This window comes from Phaenicophaeus curvirostris, chromosome 25, assembly GCF_032191515.1.
Source record: "Phaenicophaeus curvirostris isolate KB17595 chromosome 25, BPBGC_Pcur_1.0, whole genome shotgun sequence".
Taxonomy (NCBI): domain Eukaryota; kingdom Metazoa; phylum Chordata; class Aves; order Cuculiformes; family Cuculidae; genus Phaenicophaeus; species Phaenicophaeus curvirostris.
This window is the reverse complement of record NC_091416.1, coordinates 1200645-1225479: the sequence shown is the minus strand read 5'-3', so window position 1 is coordinate 1225479 and position 24835 is coordinate 1200645. Positions and strand designations below refer to the sequence as shown.

General features: G+C 47.0%; 4 protein-coding genes across 4 annotated transcripts; 1 reads left to right on the top strand and 3 right to left on the bottom strand.

Annotated features, from left to right (window-relative positions):
* Positions 1-1339: 1339 nt before the first annotated feature.
* On the bottom strand, positions 1340-2981 carry TEX12 (testis expressed 12). Its single transcript, XM_069876450.1, has 4 exons — positions 2919-2981; positions 2083-2194; positions 1924-1979; positions 1340-1647 (listed from the first exon to the last, which is right to left on the bottom strand). The coding sequence occupies exons 1-4, from the start codon at positions 2976-2978 to the stop codon at positions 1507-1509; spliced, it is 369 nt and encodes a 122-aa protein (XP_069732551.1). The 5' UTR covers positions 2979-2981; the 3' UTR covers positions 1340-1506.
* Positions 2982-6370: 3389 nt separating this feature from the next.
* Positions 6371-12338, top strand: IL18 (interleukin 18). Its single transcript, XM_069876448.1, has 6 exons — positions 6371-6639; positions 8368-8492; positions 9460-9468; positions 9989-10126; positions 10900-11045; positions 11178-12338. The coding sequence occupies exons 2-6, from the start codon at positions 8426-8428 to the stop codon at positions 11391-11393; spliced, it is 576 nt and encodes a 191-aa protein (XP_069732549.1). The 5' UTR covers positions 6371-6639; positions 8368-8425; the 3' UTR covers positions 11394-12338.
* Positions 12339-13877: 1539 nt separating this feature from the next.
* On the bottom strand, positions 13878-18996 carry SDHD (succinate dehydrogenase complex subunit D). The gene is made up of 4 exons (XM_069876447.1): positions 18898-18996; positions 17809-17913; positions 15857-16001; positions 13878-14562 (listed from the first exon to the last, which is right to left on the bottom strand). Exons 1-4 carry the CDS (start codon positions 18944-18946, stop codon positions 14397-14399), a joined length of 465 nt encoding a protein of 154 aa, XP_069732548.1. The 5' UTR covers positions 18947-18996; the 3' UTR covers positions 13878-14396.
* Positions 18997-19887: 891 nt separating this feature from the next.
* NKAPD1 (NKAP domain containing 1) lies at positions 19888-24832 on the bottom strand. Its single transcript, XM_069876444.1, has 5 exons — positions 24727-24832; positions 23713-23813; positions 22545-22700; positions 21842-21895; positions 19888-21205 (listed from the first exon to the last, which is right to left on the bottom strand). Exons 1-5 carry the CDS (start codon positions 24793-24795, stop codon positions 20683-20685), a joined length of 903 nt encoding a protein of 300 aa, XP_069732545.1. The 5' UTR covers positions 24796-24832; the 3' UTR covers positions 19888-20682.
* Between the last annotated feature and the right edge of the window lie 3 nt (positions 24833-24835).

The window sequence follows — 24835 nt, the reverse complement described above, 5'->3', positions numbered from 1 at the left end:
CAGACACTTCGCAGGTGACAGTTTAAAACTCTGAGTTTTGTCATCATTACTGATGGCTGTAGATTTTAGCACAAGGAATTTAACTGCTGTAGAAATTTAACTACTTCTTGTTTTCTCCCACTTCTGCTTAAACAGTGTTACTGAGATTGATTACAAAATGAGATGTGGTTGTTAGGAAAAAGCAAGAGACTGGTAAAATCTAGTATAGCCTAGTGGAGAGATTTTTCAAAGCCTTGATATGCTAAAGAAGCAGATAGGCACCTTATGGGATTTTCAAAAATTCCTAAGCATGTAAGGCGCTTACTTGGCACTTAGGCACTTGGAAAATCCTACTAAGTACATATCTGCATCTTTAGGTATCTAAATACCTCAAAACATCTCACCCGAGATGTCCAGTTTCTCTCAGTATTTGTTTTAAATAGTATCCAGTAGCACATTTACTTGTGATTTTTATCTAATAAAGGCAGAAAGTAGGATTGATTAAGTCTGAAAGGATTTAAAGAGAAAATTAATACAGGGAACCAGAGTAAAGATTTAAGTATCTTATGCTGGCAACAGGACCCTCTAGCACTTTTCTTTATTACATTAGCCTCATAATTTGTACAAACTATGCTTTGTATGTTTTATGGTTTATCTTATTTTAACAGAGTCAAATCACAAGAAAGAAAAAGTGCTCAAAAAAACCCACAAGCCATCAATAAATGGGACATACAGCAACCAATAATGATGCATCTAAATAACAAAATGAGAGAGTAGTGTAATTCCAGATTATGTTGACATTATCTATTTATTGTCATTACCAGCCAAGTTTTGATGAAGTCCTTTTGTGTTTATATCAAAATGGCTCTGGTTTCATTTGAAAAGCTGTAGAAGCATTAAAATACATTTTCAAATTAAGATTTTATAACCCTATACATCTAGTGAAGTAGTATTCTTAATAAAACTCCTGTTTCTAAGGAAATGGTTAATATTAAATCGTCTGAGGTCTTTTTTCAGTTACATTGCAAAATCCTATATTCCACAGAAATGTTTCTATACTATGTCTGTCTGTGGCAATAAGAGCAAAAACCATCCTTAGCAGTGACATTAGAAATACCACAGCTGCTTCCGATTCAGTTGTATTGAACTTCTATAGCCTTAAAGCCAAACAATGCAAAATTTGTCCTACATTCTTTTGAAAATGCTTCCAATATGTTATAGGGATGGAAGCAGAGGGAAAGCCTAAGTGATGAGTCAACAAGTAAAGAAAGCTATTTTAATTTGTAGAACCCCTTGAAGTCACAGGATTTTAAATGGACATTCAGTTTTGTACTAACTTCTGTCCATATTGTACCTACACATTAAAAAAAAGTTGCTGCTTAACTTGTTGAAAGTTCCCTGAAATGCTAGAAATATTTCCATAAGATATTTATGAAACATTCACCATAGCACTCATCATAGTTTATTTTTTAACACACGAAATATACTATAAGATTTGCTGCATTTCTGCAATCTGACAAACTCTGTTTAGTTTTGCAGCGTATTTGCGATCACATTCAGTCTCTGTTTCAGACTCTCCCTTTTCTGTTTTAAGTGGTTTTCTATGGTCCTTGCTTCTTTTAAGATTCCATCAAGTTCTTGGACATAAGAAGCATCCATCGCTGCTCTCTCACTTAATTGAAAAAATCTGTAGTTAAAATCAATCCTAATGCCATTAACTTTCTCACTACTTAGAACTGCTTTTACACTTTTCTTAAAAATGTGTTGTCTAACAACATTCAGTTTCTGACCAAATTGGTGTTTCTGTTGTAACAGAAAACGACAACTTTATTTCAAGATCTGTGTTAGATAGTTTTCAGTGCTAATTTCTCTGAACTACAGCCACAGTAACCAGTCTTACCTAGAGAAGTTAGAAAAGTGCTGTGTGTGTAGGATAAATTTAACTTGCCTTATAATATGAGCATATTTTGAAAGCAGGTTCATAATTTCTTTGTTCATCTCTGTTAAAAGAAAGTAATTTTATTTGAACATTTGAATGAATTGTCATCTCAACATCAAATTAGATAATTACATAAATTACTTTCAGTATATTTAATACATCACCGTTTAAAACTTTTTCCAGTGGTTCAGGTTTGTAAAGGGACTGTGAGTCTTCAGAAAAAGCCAAATCCGTTTTGTCAAGGGAAGTCAACTGAGGATTTTCTGAAGCTTCATTCTAATAACAAAGCACATTAAAAAAAAAAATTATAGGTTCTAGGACTTAAAACAAGCTTAGAGACAGAGTTACAAAACAAGCACGGGTAGAGTTTGACTGAAAAAAAAGAAAAAAGGTTTTAAAACAATCTTTTTTCCAAGAAAGCACAAGTGCTGTTGGCTTTACAGCATCAACACCATCCTTGTTATCTAGGGGACTGGGTGGGAAGCAGGGAAACGAGGGAGCAGATGGGAAGCACACGAACTAGGGGAGTGGATAGAAAACACACAAGCAAGGGGTGTGGGTGGGAAGCACATGAACCAGGGCGGCAGGAGGGAAACACGCAAACGATGAGAGTGGGTGGGAAGCACCAGCTTAAGGTCTTTGATTCTTTCAGTGGAAGCTGGTGTACTTCAGAAGCTCGCTCTCAAGATGTTGTACATGGAATCATAGAAGAGTTTGGGTTGGAAGGGACCTTGAAGATCATCCAGTTCCAGCCCCTCTGTGATGGGCAGGGACACGTCCCACAAGAACATAACTGTGTCACAGCTTATTCCCAGTTCTCTTGGTCTTCAAACACTTACAGAAACCTCAGAGCATCATACAATGAAGCCATTTGTGCTCCTCCCAACCAGCATTAACCTGCACGGAGATCACTGCCCTCTCTCCTCGACAGGGAGCCAGCAGCACCAGAGAAGGACATTGCATCGCTCCCCTGGCCCCTTCCTCACACAGCACTGCTCACCTCCGTCTCTCTTTTACGTTTACTCCTATTTTCATCAGATTTTTGTGTGGTGCTGGTCATTGTTGCCTGATGAAAAAAACACATGGTGTTTGGTAAGAGGGTACTTCATGCAACTGGAAAATATAGCTCTACACGAACGTGTACAACCTGTGCCTGTGCCTCTGCAGCCCTGGAAAGGCGTTCTCCTCCTCAATGGGGAGAGGCAGAGCCTCCCAGCACAGCTGGAGCGCGGATCAGGGCTGGAGACCTCAGTTCCCAGCGCCGGGGCCAACCTAGGCCTGATACAAAAAAAAAAGAGTTAATTATCACAAAAAGTGGATTATTTTGATTTAAGCTAAAGAAGGGTTACATTCATCCAGGTAACTATTTTTTCAAGCTTAGACAGAATGTCCCTCAGACAGCATGGGGGTTTTTAACATGTTTTTTTTCAAATAGTGCTTTTCCAGACACTGTTACACCTTGTGTTCAGCCTGATCTGTGCTGCACAGAGGTGTCTTTTTCTATAATCACCCCTGTTTGCAGCCTTTCCCTGTCTCAAGTGCGAGGCCAGACACAGAGCTGGCTCCAAAGCTCCAAATTAGCGAGAGATTTGACTGCTGTGAAGTTCATATTAACATTAAAAACAATCCTTGGGAAGTCATAGGTCTTGTCTGGCTGTACACAACGGATCGAGATGGCTCCCTCACGTTGCCCTGAGAAAGGGCTTTCTAAAATGACCCTTAGAGAGTTTATCCACTGGCATTTTAGTTGTCAGGCCATCCCGGGGCTCTCAGAAGGGATGCAGGGTGCTTTAAAGCCAGACTCAGGGGGTGAAAAGCCAGTCCTAAAGGGATTTGTGCCTCCCACCCGCCCAGGAGCTCTCCCCTCCTCGAGGCCTGTAATGGCCGCCTTGGGGGGGGGGCACCTCCTCGGAGCCCGGGAGGGAGCCCACCCTGGGGCGGCTGCGGGGGGGAAAGGAGGTGCTGGGACCCCCCACAGGTGAATGGGAATCGTTGAGGTTGGAAATGACCGTGGAGCCTCAACAGCAAATCCGGTGCCACCACGGAAACGTGTGCCCGGAGCACCACATCGTCGGCCCGGAGAATCCCTGTCCCGGTCTGTCTCCTAAGCACCCGCGGCGGGTCCACAAACTGCTGAAATATGAGGCGTTTCTGTCACCAAAATTAATAAAGCCCCTATATTGAGAGAGTCTGAGGGGTTCCTGTCACCAACATGGATAACGCCCCTAAAATAAAACAATCTAAGAGAATTTGGTGATCAAAATCAATAATGCCCCTAAAATCTGAGAGCCTGAGGGATTCCTGCCACCAAAATGAATAACACCCCTAAAATAAAACAATCCAAGAGAATTTGGTGATCAAAATTAAAATAGCCCCTAAAATCTGACAGCCTGAGGGGTTCCTGTCACCAACGTGGATAACGCCCCTAAAATAAAACAATCTAAGAGAATTTGGTGATCAAAATCAATAATGCCCCTAAAATCTGAGAGCCTGAGGGATTCCTCTCACCAAAATTAAAATCTTGGTTTTATTTTAATTTTAATCTTATGTACGTTATCCAAACAGGCTCTGAAAGTCAAAACTCAGGACAAGAAGTGAAACCACTGAAAGAACAAGAATGAAATACTTCCCCAAAATAGAAGCAGCATTCAATATGCCTCCATAGCATTAAATTCTCCAGAAATAGTGAGATTTTAACATTGTTAAGAATATTACCTACACATTAAGAAACAGATCTGAAAGAATATGCTGGGAAAATATTCTTGAAGTGCTTACCTGATTGAGTTTCCATGACTACGTTGAGATATTTTTATTGACAGATCCCTTGAATTAAGATAAATTAAATATCTGAATTGCTTACCACTTTCAGTCCCTTTTGGGTGTGACAGTCTATGGAGAAAGTTCAGACCAAAAGTAAATAAAAATTATTTAAGCCATTACTTGAAAAGTGTTTCCAGTTCCTTTAAGTCCGGAGATATGAAAATGCCAGGAAAAAAATGAAAACTTAAAACTTAGAACAGAAGCTATTGTTTTGAGTTAGACCCTGGTCCTTATAAATGTCAACATGTACAGATTAAGAGAATAAAATTGCTTTTATTCAAGGTGCTGAATGGTGTAACTGAATTTTAGGATCTGAAAGACTGACAAGAAAGACCAAGTTTTCCTTCTTGGTAGTTTTCCTCCAAGAGTAGAAACAGGCATGGGGCCAAGCAGTGCCAAGTTCTACATATGATACAAAATACTGGTTAATTATTCATTCCCAAGTTTGCTTTCCTGGTTTTTATGGCTTTGTCTCATCACGTCACACCACTGCAGTTACAGCAGCATTTGTAGCCTCAAGCACTCTCCCACCACCAAAGGCAGCTCTTACGTTCTGGAAAACACTGTGCTTCAGGAACGTAGCCGTTTGGTGTGAGCAGTGGCTGTAGCAATTAATACATACCTAGGAAACAACTTACAGCAAACAAATCAGGAACTATCTATTAATCAGGCTTCACTAGCCACAGCTCCTGGCTGTCTGTTTCCCTGGAAGGAGCCCGAATCCCTCCAATGAAGCTATTTGTGCACAAAGAAATGAACAGCTTGATGGTCTCCCGCCAGACACCAGTGATGTACAGGGTCTAACGCAAAAAAAAAAAAAAAAAAGGACTGACTGTATAGATTGGGAGCCAGGAGTGGGAGGGGAGAGACAAAGAGATGGGTACAGAACATGCTCTGACCTGTCACGGTGAGGTGAGGCTCCGTACAAGTGGACGTGGGTTAAAATAGAGAAGTTTCCTTACCCTCAGTCAGAAAATGTTGGTGTGCAAGACTGAACAGCATGTGAGCATCAAGTTCTTGCAAAACCGAAGAAATCCACAACAGAAACTTTTCAATCATTGACTGAGGCTGATGATGAAAAGAGCTCAAAGAATCAGTTAGTGCTCAAAGGAACCATTTTTTTGTCAGTAGAAGATGTGAAAGGAAATTGATGGAGATCCTCAACATTCTTTCAGCAAATGACTTGCAGAATTGCTTTGGATGCTGGCAGCAGCATGTTGCGTTGACCCAGCTCAGAAGGGAACTGCTGCGAAGGCGGTCATACCCGATCATCTTAATTTGTTAAATAAAGAGAGTTACAAGCACAATCTTTTTTGGTGGGGTGTGTGTGTTAGATCTCGTATGCCTTGCTGTAAAGAGCTGGATACACACAATGGGTTTTCAGCTGGCTTCCCCCAAGGCAGATGTGGTGTTTACGAGCAACCTGCAAGCGTGTGGAAAAAGGGAAGTCTGGGTGCTGACAGCTGGTACCTGTTTCAAAACTGCTGCTTGAGGCTTTAGGGACCAAGCAAAGGGACGGCAACATGCTGGGTAGACATGAATTGTTGTCCTCTGACGACATCTGTATGAGATGAAGGGAGTAGCAAAAAGCAACCTCAGATTTGCACGATTTGCTTTCTCTACTGAGGAAGGGAAGTGCTGCAGAACAAATGCAGACGTAGGCAGATATCTTGGGAAAGACTCCTGATTTCCTCTGCACTTTGGCCAGCCCGCTTTTTCTGTCATACAGTGATGCAAGCTGCTGTCAACCCTCCCTCCGTCGGTCACGCCAACAGCCACCGCCTTCCTCCTGGTCTGTAGGAACGCATGCAGGTGCCAGGGCTGTGACGGCCACGCTGGAACAACCGCAGCCCCCCGTGACGGGACTCAGCAGCCGCTCGGCTCTTGGATCCGTGCCTCAGGTACCAGAGTGGGCAGGGAAAGGGGAGTAGGGAGTGGGACAAGGTTGCTTTCCAAGGGGCTAGTGGGGTAGGGATGTGTCAGAAACTGGGGCAGAGTGGAGAAACACAGCCAGCACAGTGATGGTCTGAGACGCTCGCTCTTTGCAACGTGGGTAGGACATCCTGCTGTGGGACCAGCAGGGGTGGTGATGGAGGCATCCCTGCAGCCAGCAGCTCTCCCTGACCCTCACCATCCACTGGGGCTGGTGATGGAGGCATCCCGGGGACCCACAGCTCTTCCTGAGCTCAAGCTAATATAGTTTTACCTGTTAAATGAAGGGCTACATTATCCTTAGTCCTTTATCATCAAGTCCTTCCTCTCTGTTTTACAATTGCAGAGGAGTCCTTACTTCTTGGTTTACTATGCAGTGAGTCATGTGTTGTTTGTTGGTGTTGCATTTCATTTTGAAGGCTTGGAGGGGTGTGTTTGGGAACTGAAGATGCAGTCCTCTGCTGTGAACCTGGGCATCTGTTCCACACAGACCAGCTAGAACTGCAGACCATATGAAAAACAGGATAAGAAAAAAATCACCCTCAAATACATTCCTCAAATTGCTTTAGTGGAGGGACAAGGAAATTGCTGTCATTCCCACCCCCCATCCCTAATGCTGATGGATGTAGTTATTTACCTAAGTTGACACTGCTCATCTGCTTTCTCTAATAAGCCTTTTCCAAGGGTGAAAAAGAGCCTGGGAAGTAAGCCCAGTGTTTTGACTATATGATAAAATCCCACTGCAAAAGCCAATTCTTACCATTTTTTTACTGAGCTTTAACACATTTATTACATTCATCATTTCTGTGGCTGGCGAAACGGGAAAGAATACCTTGACAGAAGCTGGTAGATTTGCATCAAGCACTTCATATTCCAGACTACTTACACAAAGCGACTTCAGTGTTTTTGCAGTCACTGGTGTTGACTTTGTCCATTTGATGCCACCTCCGTGCATGCTCCTGTGACTGTCTCTCCTCCCGAGGTTTGTACACAGTGGCTGAGCACGTAGCTCCAGGCGAAAGACTTCACATAGATGCTGGGCTCTGGAACGGTAGATGTGATGGTGAATGCCAGCCTGCATGGTACTTTGTGCATCTGGCTACAAATTTTACAGCAATCACAAAGCCAAATGAATCAGATCTTGCAGACAGTAAAGTCGCCAGATGTTATTTTTGGAAATTAAAATGCCTTGATTTCCTAAAATGTAGATAAAACAGATATGAACATCGATACACAGAAAGCATTTTAGGAAAATGAACTAAAAATTTACAGACCAAAATGGAAAAGGAAAGATGGAGACACCCTGCATTTCACAAAACTAGGGCACAGAAGAGGACATTTTAAAACTTAACTGTCAGAGAACAGAAAGAATGAAATACTTTGTCACATCTTCCTCTGTGGTATTATAATTCCTTTGTTCTATTTTTACTTTTTTCTAAATGTAGGGGAGGTGATTTTTAATCGGAAGATGACATCATTATTTATTCCCATGTAATGTTGCGTAAGTCAGTGGGAAGTTTTGTAAAATAACGGAACTCAATGGATGCTCTGTGTTATTCTAAAGCAAGACAACAGGCAACAGAGGAGGAGAACAATCACTTCAATAACCAATTTTCAACAGGTGGTGAAACGTGCCGGCCCTACTACAGCATTGAACGCTAGAGGAGAACTAGCCCAACATCTCCCTTGCCTTACAGAGTAAGAAGCCCTGTTCTTAATTCTGGCTCCTCTCCACGTATTTTTGGCAGAGCAAAGATGTGTAGTGAAGAGATTCTTGTGTGCGCTGTCCAACTGGGAGAAAATTTCTGCCTCTACTTTGCAGGTAATTGTTCCCTGCTGCTGAGAGAGACACGCTGTGTGTTCTTTCCGCATGGAAGACCAAAAGCTGATCTACTATTGAGCTGATCTACTATTGGGCTAGCATCCCTGGTTTTGGGGAGTCCTGGGTTTTCTCCGTGTGTTACCTGAGCAATCCTTAAAGCAGTTACAATGCCTGCCCGCTTAGCAGAATAAGAGTTCGTAGAGTGTGGAGCTGGGTTGCTCACTGCAGAAAGAATCTGAGTCTGAAAGCTCTCCCAGCATGTTAACAGGTCAAAACTGTATTATTGCTGAACACCTTAGGTGTTTAATAGCATCTCCTGTTTGAATACTGCTAAAACAATTCCTGTATTGGTCTGATTTCACCTAATTTTCCTGTAAACTTCAGTTTGAGATATTGTTAGCCAAGTATCCAAGGCAGTGGAATATTTGTTGCTTCACACAATATGTTCCCATAAAGGACACTCAGAAGGGTTGTAACACTGTGGGGCAGACTGGGGAGAAGGGGATAACTTCCAATCTGATGGGATAAAGTTAGCTAGGAGCCAGTCTCCTCTTTAGAAGCCACTTGTAATGATTGCTTCTTGTCCTTTTGCTCACCTAGAATAAAGGTGCTGATGAAAATAAGAATTTGCATGCCAGTTATTCCTTGATGATAGGCTTACACAGACCTCACCCTTCAGTAACCCTGAAACATTTTGCATGCTTCTTGGTTTGGTGGCAACTCCAGTTCTCAAATGACTGGTGGTTTCACAATCTGTTGAGTCTGTTGTGCTCACAAACGCGCTCTGTAGGCAGAGCTCTGCTGGGTGAGTTGGTGGCACTCCGGAGTACAACTGGAAATGCGTAGATGGCTGGCAGGCTTCCAATCTCTCGGAGCAAACCCGGGTAGTAAGTGGTTTCTTTTGTGGAGGCAGCGCTTAATGTTTGTTTTTTTCTTTCTTTTTTTTTATTGCTCGTTTGGAACCCAGATGACGATGGTAAGCTGAAAGCTCATAATTTATTACCTTTGTTAGCAATTTTCCCTGGACTGACCTGCTCACGCTTAGTAACCCTCAAACACTTTGTGTGCCTTAGAGAACGAAGTCTTCAAATGAGTAACAGCTACTGTGAAAAGTAGACCTACACCTCACCTTCTCCTTCTGAAGCTGAGGTTGCTTTATTCCCCTCCGCTGTCATAAGAGAAAGAGCTTTTAATACAACTCTAATTGTTGGGCAAAAGAGAGAAGTGTTGCTTCTAAACTCTCATTAACAGATATGGGAGCTTCTCTTGCTTATATGTCTAGCCTGCTGTATGCTCAGAAACCTTCTGTCTTGCCTGGACTTCTACAAGCCAGGGGTGGACAGAATGACATAGACTGCTCCTTGCTTGATGTTGCCATTCCAAGAATTTATTTCACCTTGTATCCTTGAAGATAAGATCAAGCCTGTAGTGAACTGTCAAGATCCAAGGAGATCACAGCTAAAATATTTGATCCTCTCTGCTTCATATTTCTGCAGGGCTGGAATGTGATGCCTTTTGTAAGGACAAAATTCTCAACGGATTCCTTCGCAATGTAAAGAGCCAGTTGCTTGTGGTTCGCCCTGATTTAAACGTGGCAGCATTTGAAAATGTGACAGATCAGGAGATGAAATCTGGTACCCATCACACCATTTCTTTAGTTTAGATGTGCTCTTGTTCTTAGTACTCACTGACTCTAAAGGATGAGTAAAGACTTAAACGTCATTTGTAAGAATAAAGTTAAGCTGAGAGAGCTGAATTGTTCCATCTTGCGCACTGGCAATGGATTAGATTCCTGTGTTAGGCTGAGGTCTGCAGAACAGGACAGGCTGTTAAGATTTTTGGTTAGCTCCAATCACAAACTAAACTCTTAATCCCTTTTTGCTTGATTTTGTGTATGTTGGATTACTAAAAAAACATTTCTAGGTTTAAACAGACAATGTATTTAGCACTAAAAGCCCTTCCTTTTTTCTAACAGCAGCAGTTAACAATGTACTTACAGTTTTGTCTCTGAGTTTCTGGGGGCCTTTGGTAACTTGTTCAGAACTGTATATACTGAACATATTCATTTATATAATCACATAGATACAGATAGAATATGATTTGCTGATAACTATTTACAAATCCTATTCTCACTTGATGCATGCGTGCAAGAGAATTGGAAGATCCTACCTGTACTAACAGGTAATCCCACATGCTTTCTTGCAAATTCCAAATCTTGGTTATTGAAGGATTGCAGAAAGTCAAATATATGCTACCAGCAGTCATAAAAAATCAAGTTATGGCTCTGTTATCAGGAAAAGTATCCAGGGAATACAGCAGTTGCAGGTGGAATCGTAAGACATAACAGGGTTAAGTTGTTGCAGCTCCCTCCTAAGCTGACCATTAATAATAAACAATTTCTATCTAGGCCATGGAATGCACTTCAATATTCACTATTACAAAACCACCACAATTTATGCAGGGGTACCTGTCGCATTCAGCATCCGGGTAGAAGGTAAAAGTTATTACATGTGCTGTGAGAAAGAATGTGGAAAACTGACAGTTCGATTCAGGGTAAGTAGCTGCTTTCCATACCTTACTTGTATAAAAGGAATAGGCAAAATTAAGAATTCGAATATATGTGAGCTGAAACAAAACTGCTCAGCTCTTGTGTTGGGACAAACTCACTCCTTTTTCCTTTCTCAGGAAGGAGAAGTTCCCAAAGACATTCCTGGAAAAAGCAACGTAATCTTCTTCCAAAAACCATTTACCTCTTGTTGCTCCAGAGCGTTTAAGTTTGAATACTCCCTAGAAAAAGGAATGTTTCTGGCCTTTGAGGAAGAAGGCTGCTTAAGAAGACTAATTCTAAAGAAATTGCCAAGAGACGATGAAGTGGATGAAACCACAAAAATAACTTTCTAACTTGAGTCAGAGTGAGTCACAACCTGTGACACATTCGACCAGTCTTAAAGTGTACTTTGGCATCTTTATTAATTAATCTTATTCTTTCTTTACCCAGGCAAGCCAGCTATATGTTTTAGCTACTGCAAGTCAGTGCAGAAGTGAGCCTCTTACAAAAGCAAATTAAAATTCTTGGCAAAAAGAAACAGGCGGTTTTCCAGTCCAACAGAAGAAAAGATAATTATATAGGGAAGAAACAAAACTTTGCATGTTCTCTAGAAGTTTGATCCCTAAAATCTTTACTGCCTGTTTATCCGACAGCATTTCCTTCAGGTGTCTCAGAGACGTAGACCTGTTTTGGGGCACGAGAGAAAAATGCTTAAAATAACAGATACCATAAACAGAGCACGTACCTGGTCAATAAGCAGTTTTGAGTAGACTTCTTTGCATCAAGATTATTTCCTGAGCACCTTCATCAGTCTCAGTTACACGGTGACGCTCTCGACATCAGCTGAAGTAGAAACAACAGACAATTTTTACCTTAATGGAAAACCTTGCTTAGAAAACTGCTTATTTCCTGAACAATTAAAGATCTAATAAAGCTGTTTGTCCTCAAAGGGCCAAGAAAAAAAAAATGCTTTTATGTAAAAGCTTTTAAAATTATCAATAAATTGTAGACTAGAGATGAAATGACACAGACATTTGTCCTTCTCACAGTTCGGAACACGTGTAGCTCTGGCTGCCTCCCTTAAGGACCCAGCCGTGACAACATATTGGGGTCAAGCAGTGAACACCATTTCACATTCAGAGCTGAGCAAGCACTGGGTTTCACCAAAACTAAAATGAATATATTGCATTCTGAACATTTCACCTGGAGGAAATGAATATGGCATATATTATTCTTTACTTATCATAGAATCACTTGGTTGGAAAAGACCTTTGAAATCATTGAAAACCTGCTTGCTACTAAACCATCCCTGAGTGTCTCATCTGCCCGTCTTGTAAACACACACAAGTCTCAAGGCTCGTTTTGGTAAAAAACAAACCTGTGATTTCAGGGGCTTTAGCAAAAGCGCAGAGGTGAAACTGCAGGGATAACCCCGACTGCCTCAGCCTTTCTGTTAGGTTCATGTCCCGAGCTGCTGCAGGAGGCAGTAAGGAACCGATTGTTTAAAACCAGGCACCCCCGAGGGCTGCGGGGGCTTAAACTCAGGGGTGTCTTTAAAACATCTGAATACCCAGCAGGACCGAGTCCCAGTTCTGTGCCCTCAGTGAACGTTCAAAACTGGAATTAGACCAGATGGCTTCATAAAATGAAGAACAAAGTTAGTAGTAGTTACAGGGAACTCATTCAGTCTCAACAGGGCTGAGGAACACACGTGATTCAGAGAAAGCTGTGGTCACTACCGCTTCATTCTTGCCTCAAAACCACAATGAGCTGCCGGGCCCTAACGCTGCAGGTCTGGACTTGCACGCTCGGAGCTCTTCTAGAACTCATTTCTCACACGAAGTATCTCAAACAAACAAACAGCACATACAGCTGCACCTCCTATTGGTCTCACAGAGGTCGAACACTTTGGGTGGCAGGTGCCCAGACCGCAGAGGTGCTCAGTGATGACTCGGACACCAGCACCATCCTCACTAGGGTGAAATAACAAACGTTCCATCGGTATCTCAATCAGACCACATCAGACTGAAGCAGCCATCTCAACTCTCACCACAAGATTAGCAGAAGAGGCCAGCTACATGGCGTCTCCCAGGGGTAAAGACAAATAAAGACTTTTAAAGAATGAAATCAATTCAGAAAGTCTTGTAGAATTCAAACAGCAACTTATTCTTCCTGCTTATTGCATAATAAGACTAATGGTAACAGACCATTCTCTTCCTCTTACTATTAATAGTATCACAGATGTGCCATTAGAACATGGAAACAGTTAACCACTACTCACTACCGTTAAAGTAAAAAAAGATAAAACAGAGAAGAGAGTTAAAAACCAGAATCTTACCTTTCCCCTCCAAAATGCTCTAAAACCTTAAGACACAGAGACAAACACTGCCTGGGTCTCTACAAGAGAAAAGGCAGTTTTGTTGTCTTCCCAGTCACACAGCAAAGTCCGCACCCGTGTTCATTTAGAAAACCAATGCCCAAAACTGCTGCAGATGAACGCACAGGTTCCATGCTATGAAAGCTCTGTGCTATTTATAGTTCCAAAAAGCAATCTGCAAAAGTCTTTTTCTTCTAAGACAGTCACAGCCGTGTTTCCTAAAGAACATTGCTCTTGTATTGAGTCACACTCGAGTCGCCTCTGAATCAAGGACAATGGACATTCATAAAAACATTTCAAACAGCCTAAATAAAGTGATGCAGAGTAACAGCAACGCAATGGCATGAATTAGCATTTAAACTTGATTTTAGAAAAGAAAACCCCTCTCTGCAGAGAAAACATTTTAAGTAACCCAATAGTCGTAAAAATCATTCGGAAGGACAGACAGACACACACACAATTTCTGTAAATTCTTTATTGTATGGATTAAGAAAAAAGTTTTCCCTTTTTTACATCAGCTCTCAGGGTCCAAAGCGTTACAGGGCGCCGTGCGTACAGCTCAGTTGTTGTGATGTCAGAAATAAGAGTCTCATATTCCACAAGTCAAGTAGTTTTACAAAACAGGAAACTAAACAACAGTTATTTTAAAGAATCACTCACTAAAGCTGCCATTCCAGGAAAGTGACCTTCAGCCACGCAAGTCTGTCAGCGAGGCCATTAGCTCCTCCCAATTTACAGTGCAGCTTAAGTCAATTCCCTCTCACCTGGACGTTTCCCACTTTAAATCTAGTATCTTTCCTTTCTAACATTTAGACTGCTGGTGGGTGTTCATTTCTAAAAGTCAGCTCGGAGCTTGCTGCAGGACGTACTCAATATGAACCCATGGTTATTGATTCGTTTTGCATTAAACAAGTTGGTAACGACTCAATGAAGCGGAGGCAGCGGCAGATAACAGCGTTTGCCAGGGATTCAATCGCTCTCAGAGGCTCCACAGCATGGAAACAGCCTTGCAGATGCCGACATCGTGGTAGTTGAAGTAGCAGAGGCCAGCGAAGGTAACGGCCGACAGTACGTACAGCCCCGTGTTGGCCACTTTAATAGGTGTCTCTCCATGCACATAGTCAGTTATCACCTGCCCGAGGCCCCTACGGAATAAGAGGGAGAAAAAAGCTGCAATCAGAGAAAAGCATTCCTTACTGAGATCCACCCAGGAAGCATTCTGCTAGGATGTCTCAAACACATCATTTTTTTCACCTCCTGCCATCAACCTTTCCTAAAGAATGCACTCAAAAAGAAGATGCATCTGTTTAAAACACAACAAATTAACGTTCCAAACATATTGAAGAAATACACAGACTGGCTCAGAATTTTCCTAATAGTACCAAGGAAAGAGGGTACTGAGCTCGGTGTTGAGCTCTTTCAAACAAAACAATTGCTACAATTTGCCCCCAAGAAACAGCAGGCAGCGTGCTCGACTTCCACAGAGCAAGGAAAAGAAACAGCGTGTGACTTTACAGCACACGAATTAATTCCCACAAAGTCCTCGTGGGGAAAGAGCCCACAAGGCAGGGAACGGGTGAGAAATAGTTGATGTGCCAGACACACAACTCAGCTCACCACATGGCAGCTCCACTGGGCAGAGGAACCTTTATTACACACCAGCAAAACCAGTAGGAGATAAATATGGCCTCAGGTATCATGTGTGAGTCTTCCGACAGGCCTGTGTTTGGATTGATAACCACCTACATATCTGAAGCACTGCTACCAACGTATTTTAGGACAAGAATTCCTAAGGAAAAGCATAATGAAATGTGAAAGAAGATCCTTCAAAAACATACAAAATACTCCTCTGCAGTTTCTCATCAGCTACTGGAGGCATTATCTGAGCCATCAGGAGAATCACATTAATGTTTACAGCAAGCAAACCATATTTCTTGTTTTAAAGACACATTTAAAATTATAAGATATGTATTTTAAAGTACCGAATACCTATGGAAGCCCAAGAGGAGAATTTTCCTACCTAGGGGCAGCTTTAGTTTTTTAAGACAACATTTTGCAAGACAGGAGTTTAATACTGGAGGAACTTCCCAGCTTAAAAAGAGAACAAAAACCCACACTAGTGAGAGAGGAATCTTCCCCAATGGAAGTTACTGGCAGAGCCAGTAACACAAGCATCGAGATGTTTTTCTCACAAGGGAAATCCCCACGTGGCTTATGGAAAAGGGATTTCCAACACAAACAACCCTGATGCTTCTGTCAGCAAATAACCAAAGGAGTGGACGTTGACACGAAACGCCACTCAGAGAACTCGTTCTGACACGGTGAGCTCCACATCCAGGAACCACCCGGGAAATCAGCCACGAGATCTCCTGTCACACACAGATCTAAGCTCTGGCGCTCGGAGCGATCGCGATGAGCAGACTTCACTGCTGCGCTTACCAGTGTCCGTGCACGGTGAGGGCTGCAGCCAGGGAATAGTCCATGGCAGGGCCGGGGTACAGATAGGCTGCCGGCAGGAGGCCCAGCAGGAGGACGCTGACAGCTCGCTCCCCCGTCCAGTGCAGAGACGCAGCCTTGGAGCCGCCTGCAAGGAGAGCTCATGTTCAGTGCAAAGGTCCCACCCGTAACCTTAAAACCAGAAACCGCATCCTGATCTGCACCACGTGACTCCACGTTCTCCCCGACCCGATCGCTAAGCTTCCATCAAAGCAAACCAAGATGCCTTTGAATTAAAGCCGCAGAATAGATACAAATGGTGAATTTTAAATACTTTTCTCTCTGCTGCTGCTACAAGAGAAGCTCCTACTACTACAAAGGAGCAGGAGCTCGACAGGTGAAGTCAAACCACACCCCACATCTACTTCCCCAGCCTGCAGTTCAGGACTAAGGTCCGAGCCAACGCTCACAGAAAAGAAGGGTCTGTGGAGGCAAAGTCTTTTTGTCCAGCAGATTTCCTGATGGTTACGAACCACGCGCTACTCCCACTTTTGGAGAAACAGCCTCAAGATCCCAAGGGACACAACTACAAGCTCCAGTGAACGGCACACCATGATAGCTCTGAGCACAGCTCTGCCCAGGAAGCAACATCGCTATTTTTAACTGAAAAGTGCAGATTAAACTGCTGGGGCCACTATGGAAACAAAAGAACCCAAAATCAAACGCCTAGAAGGTACTAGAGCAAACCAAAACCCTATGACCACAAGCAATACCTTGAAGGAGCACATCAGCATCAGCCCAGGCTTAAAATATACCAGGGCCCCATGGCCAAGAGCACTTCACAGCACACGCGTGAAGCCTGTTGTTAGTGTGAAGTCCAGACCAGAAAGGAAGGAAACAGCTTAGCTGTGTTTAAACCAATTTCTTTAACAAGCGTTTCATCACCCTTCCCACTTCTGAGTCGCGCTGTAATGACTCCAAAACATCCGTAACCTCTGGTCACAGCATTTCTCATACTTAATTGCACAACTGAAAGCTCAGAGCTCAGTCTCAACAGGTTCTTTTATCACCACTGGGTAGTCTTACAACACGGGGGAGTTAAAAACAAACACTGCCTGCCTGCGGATCCGCCTGCCCAGATTAACCTGAGGGAATCAGAAGCTCTGCTGCTCAAGAAAGAAGCCACAATTGCAATGTTCCCATTTCACCACTGCTACCCAGCCATAAGCATCCGAAAGGAATCCTGCAGGGCATTTCCTGAAAGAATGTTGAGGATCTCTGTCAATTTTTCTTTCACATCTACTGACAAAAAAATGGTTCCTTTAAGCACTAACTGACTCTTTGCGATCTTTTCACCACCAACCTCAGTCAATGATTTAAAAGTTTGTACTGTAGATTTCTTCAGTTTCACAAGAACTTGATGTTTACTTGCTGCTCAGTCTTGCACATCAATGTTTTCTGACTGAGGGTAAGGAAACTTCTCTATTTGAACCCACGTCCACTTGTACGGAATGAAGTGACCGAGCTGAGCCTCGTCTCACCGTGACAGGTCAGAGCACGTTCTGTACCCATCCCTTTGTCTCCCCCCTCCCACTCCTGGCTCCCAATCTATACGGTCAGTCCTGGGTTTTGTGTCAGACCCCACGTATCTTGTTTTAAGCCAGACCAGGGCACAAGGCAGATTGACTGGAAACGGTCCTCTTGCTAGTGACGACAACGCTTCTAGTAAAACCAGTAATGCTGCCCTCAGGATTTCCTGCCCTCATCACCCACTGCAGCTGTTTAAAGTTCCTCAAAACCCAGCTGTCCCCAGAGCCGTGGGTCAACGGCACTTAGAGACAGGGCTATTTGGCTGAACCGGAGGAACCATCCCTGGCTCAGCGCTGGCCGATGGACCCGGCGCCAGCACGCAGAGAACGAGCCCCCTCGGAATGCCCCCGCGCCCCGGGACCTACCGTGTCCCTGCTGCTGGGCGCCGTGTCCCTGCCGGGCAGGAGCACTCTGGTGGGTGGCAACAGCCAGGACAGCGGGGCGGCAGAGCAGGGACCTGCCGAGGAGACCTGTGGGAGAGGAGAGGGGAGTCGGGGCAGGATCCTGCGGGGAGAGAGGACGGGGTGGCAAGGGGGATGTGTCAGGGTGCTGGAAATGGGGCGCCGGGGTCAGGACAGGGGGTGGAGAGAATGTGTTGGGGCGCCAGAATAGGGGTACTGGTGTGTCGGGGAGTTGGGAGTCCTGGGGCACCAGAGCAGGGGTGTTGAAGAGGGGATATCGGGGTGGCAGTGTTGGGGTGCAGGGCAGAGGAAGCAGGGGTGTCGGGGGGGGGTGGGGGTGTGTCGGGGTGCTGGGGAGGGGCGGTCAGGGCATCAGCACAGAGAGTCCCAGGGCGGTGAGGAGGGGGTATCAGTGCCGGGGTGCAGGGCAGGGGGGCAGAGGTGTCAGTGGGGATGTGTCGGGGTGCTGGGGAGGGGACGCTAGGGTGTCAGTCTCGGGGTGCAGGGCAGGGGGTGTCAGGATGTCAGGGCGGGATGCATGGGGGTGCTGGGGGGTAGTGAGGATGTGTCAGGGTGCTGGGGAGGGGTGGGAGGGGCGTCAGGGGAGGTGGGGTCGGGGCTTCAGGAGAGGGAGACCCGGGGTGCTGGGGAGGGGACGCCAAGGTGTCAGTGTGCAGGACAGGAGGGGCCGGGATGTCACGGCGGGATGCATGGGGGTGGTGGGGATGTGTCAGGGTGCTGGGGAAGGGGGGTCAGGGCATCAGCAGAGTCCCGGGGTGTTGGGGAGGGGTTATTAGTGCCGGGGTGCAGGGCAGGGGGGCGGGGGTGTTGGGGAGTGGTGGGGATGTGTCGGGGTGCTGAGAAAGGGGGGTCGGGGTGTCAGGACAGAGAGTCCCGGGGTGTTGGGGAGGGGGTATCAGTGCCGGGGTGCAGGGCAGGGGGGGGCGGGGGTGTCAGTGGGGGCGGTGGCGATGCGGCAGGGCTGTCGGGGCGCCGGGGGAGGCAGCAGGGATGCCTGGGGACGCGCTGGGGTGCCGGGGCAGGGGGTCTCACCGCGCGGGGCCGCCCCCCCGGCCCGCAGCAGCAGCGCCGCCGCCGCCATCCCCGCCGCAGCCCAAGGGCAAGGCTCTCGGGCCGCGCCGGAACCGGAAGTCGTCGACGCCGGAACCGGAAGTCGTTGACGCCACAGCCGCTTCCGCTTCCCGGGCCGGAGGAGCCGGAGGGGCTGGAGGAGCCCGAGCGCCTCCCGTGAGGCGCGGAGCGGGGCTGCGAGGGGGCCCGGCGGCTCCGGCACGAGAACCGGGACTGACCGCGGACACGGGGAGCCGGGAGCGGGAGGGGAGAGGCAGAGGGATGGGCGCGGGGCGTGCCCTCACCTGTCACAGCGAGAGGAGGCCCAGCTCGGGCGCTTCGCTCCGGAAAAGTGGACGCGGGTTCAAATCAAAGCGTTTCGAAACGTTGGTGCGCGAGGCTGAGCGGCGAGTGAGCGTGGAGACGCCGCCCCGGCCCACGGCGCTGCGTCTGCCGAGCAGTTCGTAGCTGGTGCCTGTGCTCCAGCCCCCACCCCCTTCGCCAGACCCGTCTCCCGCTGCCCAGAGATCCAGCCGGGGCTCTGAGGAGCCTATTTTCTGCTGGTAGAAGACGTGAAAGCAAAACCGACAGGGATCTTCGAGAGCCTTTTGGGAATTGCTTTGGATGCTGGCAGCAGTGCGTGCGGCTGTGGGGCAGCTCAGAAGGGAACCGCTGTGATCAGAGTTGATTTTCTTACTTCGTTAAATAAAGAGTTACATGCACAGCCTCAAGTGTTTTCTTGTAGGACCTCGTACTTGTTCAGGTGCATCCTGGCAGAGCTGTGCTCCATCCCTGACGCTCGCATTGATGCAGCACAGTTCCCCGTGGCTACTTCCCACTCTGGCCTCCCTTGTTTCATCTCAAATCCCTCCACAGCCTGCTCCAACCATGCAGGGAGAGCACACGGAGCACCTGGGCTTCTCTGGCCTGTGCTCCGTCCCTGGGCTTTACTCCAAAACAGTGACAAAAGCATCGAACACCTCTGGATTTGTTTATTTTGTGAAAAGGCTTGGCTGTTCGCTGCAGGGAGAACGGGCTGCTACCAGTTTCCCCAGTAACCCACTGGGCGGACCAAAGACAGAACACAACACCCTTCTCTGTCGGCACAAATGGTTTCAGCATTCCCCTCAGGAGGACAAGGAGAGGCAGACAGCGACCAGCCCACGCCAGGGCTTGGAGAGGAGGCTACAACAAGCGAATGCCCTGCTGTCCATCGTTACGGACGGAGCCGCTGCACCTTCACGCTCCCATCTGTGTCCTGCCGACCATAACCCACCACGCAGGGCAGCTTTTGTTGGAGGACGGGAAGACAAAGCTACCACGGGGTTAAATCCAGTGACACTCCCACTGTCACCAGACTTTGTGCCTCCCTCGTCTCCTATTGCAAGTCTTGGTCATCGATTTGGTAACCAAAAACCACAATCTGTAAAAACTTCTTTGTAAACCAAATAAAAACGGAGCAGATGCACCTGCTTTCCCCCTGCAGACACAGCCTCGAACACCTTCATGTATCAGAGGTCAACCTGGTCACAGAGAAAGAACTCGAGCTCGGCAGGACCGGCCTGTGAGAGGGGCGCCGGCTCCATCTCAAGTCAAGGGAAAGCAGAGGAGCAAGCGCTGCCGGCCGCCACGGCTCCGTTTCTCCCCCACAGGCCAGCGGGATGTATAGAAACCACAGTGTTGGAACAAAGTGAACGTGGGGCAGTGCTGAAAGATAAATACCTGCCTCTGCCCTCTGCCTCACTGTCCCAGCTGCAGCCTAGCTCGTCAGTCCTCATCGGAGCTGTCCTCTGACTGTTCATCAGGGGCCACTTTCCTGTTCTTCCTCTTGCTCCGTTTCTCTGCTGCTTCACTGTCCCTCTCCGACATGGAATTGGTTCGTTTCTTTCTCTTTTTTGGTGGCCGTTTCTCTTTTTTCTCCTCAGATTCACTGTCCTCGGAGCTGCTGGTGGATGAGCTGCTTGCATGAGAAAAGTCACTCTCCTGCCCAGAAGACGAGGTAGGTTCCCTGGCAGGCACTTTCCTGGTCTTTTTCTTGCGCTTGTGTTTCCCTTTCCGGGTGCCTGAAGTCTCCTCTTCTGAGCACTCGCTCTCCCGGGAAGAATCTGAGGATGTTCTCCCCTGCTCCTTTTTCTTTTTCTTTCGTTTTTTGTGTGATCGTTTTTTTTGCTTCTTCTTGTGCGATTTCTTTGTTTTTTTCCGTTTGTGCGACTCCCGGGCTGTGTGCTTTCTCAGATGGGATTTCTTCTTCCCGTTGACAGCATTTTGTTCGTCTCCTTCTTGCTGGTCACTGTAAGAAGAGCAAAGGATGATCAAAAGGAAGCAGACAGGCAGCTGAACCCTTTCTGTCTGTGAGTTTTAAACAAGCCCATCAATTCCTTCAGCTGCAGCAGGGAAGCAGCCGCTTTGACCGATGTGGTCATTTCAATTCCTTACTAACAGCCTGGGTCCACGCCTCAACTAATACCCCTGCTCAAGATATTAGAGCCAGAAGCAAGGGGAATGCGTTCTGAAAGCCACTGAGCAATGAAATCTCATTTATAGCAAGTTACTTCAAATCTGTAAGCCTGACAAATATTGCACTTGATAACTCTGCTAAGTGTAGTTTGAATGTAATAGGTGTAGTTTAAAAATAATTCATTCTAAGATTTTATTTTGCAGTTAAGTCTCCGCTCTCCAGGATGCTGCAAGAATCTGTATTCTCAAAATAAGGGGAAACACAGAAAACAGAGGTGCACTAAGACTCAGACAAGGAGGAATCACATTAATGCGTGAGATTTTCTCCAGCCGGTGTCTGTAACCCAACCGCGCTGCTTCGCGGTCAAGGCTGGGCTGCAATCAAAACCTAAACCCCAGTTTGTACAATTCCCTGCATAACCCAAGAGAAAACAGACTGCGGGTACCTTGGTAACCCTGCTCGTCTTACCTGTCCGTATCGAATTCCTCTGGGTATAACTCTTTATAGCCACTGTGACCCCACCTGCAAGGGAGCAGAGCCATCCGTTAGAGACAGGCTAAAGCGTTCTGGGAAAAACATGACTGTGAAAAGACAGAGGCACAGAATGAACATGAGCTGAAACAGGAGAGAAGGGGAGCAGTCAGAACCTTCCCAACAGAGAGGGAAGGAAATATGACCGATGTGTTTGGTATATTTAAATATGCCTTTGTTCTCAGTATCTTTTCCATTTCTAATTGGGGAAAACCACAACTCGCATTTCTTTTAATAAACCTAGAGAGCCCCAAAGTGAATACTCCAAGGTTTTTCAAGTTCCTTGGGCAAAGTAATAAATACTGAGCTTATTGCTATGCTTAGGGGGAGCTTTTGCTGCCTGCTGCGACTAAGGAGCTCAACAGATGGACTCAAACCAAGCATTCTGTGTCCCTGAAAATGTTCTTGCATGTTACTTACTCATTCTTAAAAAGCCATCAGGCATTATTTTACAGAGGTACATACTGAAAAGAGAATCCAGAGGGACACCTCCCAGTGGATCCAGTTGCTCCAAGCCCCATCTAACCTGGCCTTGAACATCTCCGGGGATGGGGCAGCCGCATCTTAGAAAGGTACAGGACTCCCAGAAAGGTGTTTTAATTACAGTTATAACCACAAAACATTCATCCCCTCCTCAGACCTGTCTGGCAGGTTGGCTTCACATTCATACAGCTTTTTGTTCCAGGATCGGGCCCGAAGGAGATCATCTTCGACAGGGTCAAGGAATTGCGAGTTCTTTGTTTTCCAGTCAGCCCTGTGGCCCTCCTCATCGAAGCCATCGCTGCGCATCCGGCTGCTGCAGAGAGAGAACAGTTCTGTCAGCTCTGATGGAGAAACTTTCTGAGCAAGGAGTTAGTCCAGCAAGAGGAATAAAATATTAGTGAGTCCTGGGTGTCCGTCTATGCAAGAAAATCAGCCACCATTTAACAGGCGGGCATCGTTAACAGCTCTCACAAACCCGATTCAGTAGCTAACAGTGGTTTTCACAACTCACTGCAGCCTCTATGCACAGCAAAACTCCTGACAGAGCTGCTTGCAGTGAAACTTAGTGGAAGGGTTCACCTTGTCAGTGCAGTTGTTCTAGTCTAGAGTGTCAGCAGGAGCAGCGAGCACAGGCCAGGGAAAGCAGCAGAGGTGAGACTGAGAAGAACTGAGTTATTGGAGCTGCGATTGGATCAGGGACCAAGACAAAGACCCCCAAATCCACAGAAAGCACCAAGAGGTTTTAGTTACCTCACACACCTGTGGCTCTAGTTTTGTTTCTCACTTGAAACACTGCACTTCCTGAGCCCGGCAGCACCTATGGGCTCGGCACAAGTCTAAAAACGTTCTCCCCGAAACACCAAACCGCCTCCTGCAACATTCACGCTTCCGAGAAGCCTTCATGGCAATAAGCCCCCTCTTTCCTCAAGCCCCACGCTATTTTCCTGTGGCCTGTGAGCTCCTCCAGCACCACAGACACCACGCTAGTGCTGGTGCGTGGAGACAGAGCAGGACCCCACGCAGCAGCCTCCTTCACCGCTGACCTCAAGGGTAAAGCAAGAGACCCCCCTCGCGACGCTCCCACCCCAGGGCTGCGGGCAGCCTGGCCAAATCCATCTTCTATTTTGATAACAGCACAACTAGAAATGGAGATAAAAGGCCCAGCTTAAGCACAAGTCCAGCCTCTCTCCTGTGACTCACTAAGGAGGAAATAAACCTGTCTGTAGTTTTCACACACTCATCACAGAACAGGCTAGAAGTGTGATAACACAGAAGGGCTCGGCGCTGAGCCAAGCAATTATCTCTCCCACAGGGCTATCACCCACCTGGAAGTGTCCGACAGCATTCGGCTTTGCCTCTTCCAGTACGTCTCTTCTGTCTGCTTCTCCCACTCCCTTATTTTCCACATTTCTGTCTCTTCCTGAATCTGAAAGACACAAAACCCCCCAAATGTAACATCGGGAAAACTGCAGGAAGGTGACATCAGATCCTGGCTCAGCACTCTCCCTCACAAAACTCAGATCGAGCTTCCCTGCTGTACTGGAAGAGCTCGTTATTCCCAGCTATATCCAAGGGCAGCAGGAAGACTGAACCTCGTCATCTGCTACCACCCAAACACAGAGACTGTGGGAGAATCCAGGATACAAACACCACGTGGAAGGACGGATTTTCTCTCTGGATACACACGTTCTCCCTGCGACATAACTCGGGATCAAACCCGAACCATGACCAATAACGGAGACGGTTCCAGGGCCCTTCCCTCCCTGAGACCCGTTCCAGCACTCCCACCTCCCGGTGGGAGCAACCGGGGACGCTGCGGGGACCCCACTCAGAGGCGACCGGGGCTCCCGGGGACCCTGCTTGGTAGCAACCGATGCTCCCGGGGACTGAGGTGACCGGTGGCACCGGGGACCCTGCGCAGAGATAATTGATGGCACCGGGGGCTCCACCCGGCAGCTCCCGGTGCTCCTTAGAGCCCCGTGCAGAGGCAACCGGGGCCGGTGGTGATGGCAGCAGGGAACCCCCTCGGCAGCCGCCGGTGATGCTGGGGACCGCGCACCGAGGCGACCGGTGCTCTCAAGGCCCCTGCTCGGTGGCGACCGACGCAACCGGGGACGGCGGAAACCAGCGGTCCCAGAGACCCTGCTCTACGCCAACCAGTTCTCCCGGGAGCCCCGCTCAGAGGCGGCCGGTGATACCGCGGTCACCGTGCTGAGGCGACCGGCGCTCCCGGAGGCCTCGTGGCACCGGGGCCGGCGGCGACCGGCGCTGCCGGGGACCCAGCTCGGAGGCGAGCGGCGGCCCCGGGGCCCCCGGAGGCCTCTCCCGGCTCCCCCTACCTTGTTGTGCGCGCCCGTGTGGCGGATCACGTTCCGCAGCAGAACCTTCCCCACCGGCTCCCGGGACATCCCCCCGCCGGGCCGCGCGGCAGCGCCCCGGAAGTGACCG

Coding starts and splice junctions, on each gene's coding strand:
- TEX12 (XM_069876450.1), bottom strand. CDS start 2,978: ATGACCAGCACCACACAAAAATCTGATGAAAATAGGAGTAAACGTAAA. Junction 2,195..2,918: donor AACGTAAAAGAGAGACGGAG/GTGAGCAGTGCT, acceptor CTTTGTTATTAG/AATGAAGCTTCAGAAAATCC. Junction 1,980..2,082: donor ACTGGAAAAAGTTTTAAACG/GTGATGTATTAA, acceptor TTCTTTTAACAG/AGATGAACAAAGAAATTATG.
- IL18 (XM_069876448.1), top strand. CDS start 8,426: ATGTGTAGTGAAGAGATTCTTGTGTGCGCTGTCCAACTGGGAGAAAAT. Junction 10,127..10,899: donor AGATCAGGAGATGAAATCTG/GTACCCATCACA, acceptor ATTTCTATCTAG/GCCATGGAATGCACTTCAAT. Junction 11,046..11,177: donor AACTGACAGTTCGATTCAGG/GTAAGTAGCTGC, acceptor TTCCTTTCTCAG/GAAGGAGAAGTTCCCAAAGA.
- SDHD (XM_069876447.1), bottom strand. CDS start 18,946: ATGGCGGCGGCGGCGCTGCTGCTGCGGGCCGGGGGGGCGGCCCCGCGC. Junction 17,914..18,897: donor CGGGGGGGCGGCCCCGCGCG/GTGAGACCCCCT, acceptor CCTCTCCCACAG/GTCTCCTCGGCAGGTCCCTG. Junction 14,563..15,856: donor CTCACCGTGCACGGACACTG/GTAAGCGCAGCA, acceptor CTTATTCCGTAG/GGGCCTCGGGCAGGTGATAA.
- NKAPD1 (XM_069876444.1), bottom strand. CDS start 24,795: ATGTCCCGGGAGCCGGTGGGGAAGGTTCTGCTGCGGAACGTGATCCGC. Junction 23,814..24,726: donor ACACGGGCGCGCACAACAAG/GTAGGGGGAGCC, acceptor TGTGTCTTTCAG/ATTCAGGAAGAGACAGAAAT. Junction 21,206..21,841: donor GAGGAATTCGATACGGACAG/GTAAGACGAGCA, acceptor CTCTTCTTACAG/TGACCAGCAAGAAGGAGACG.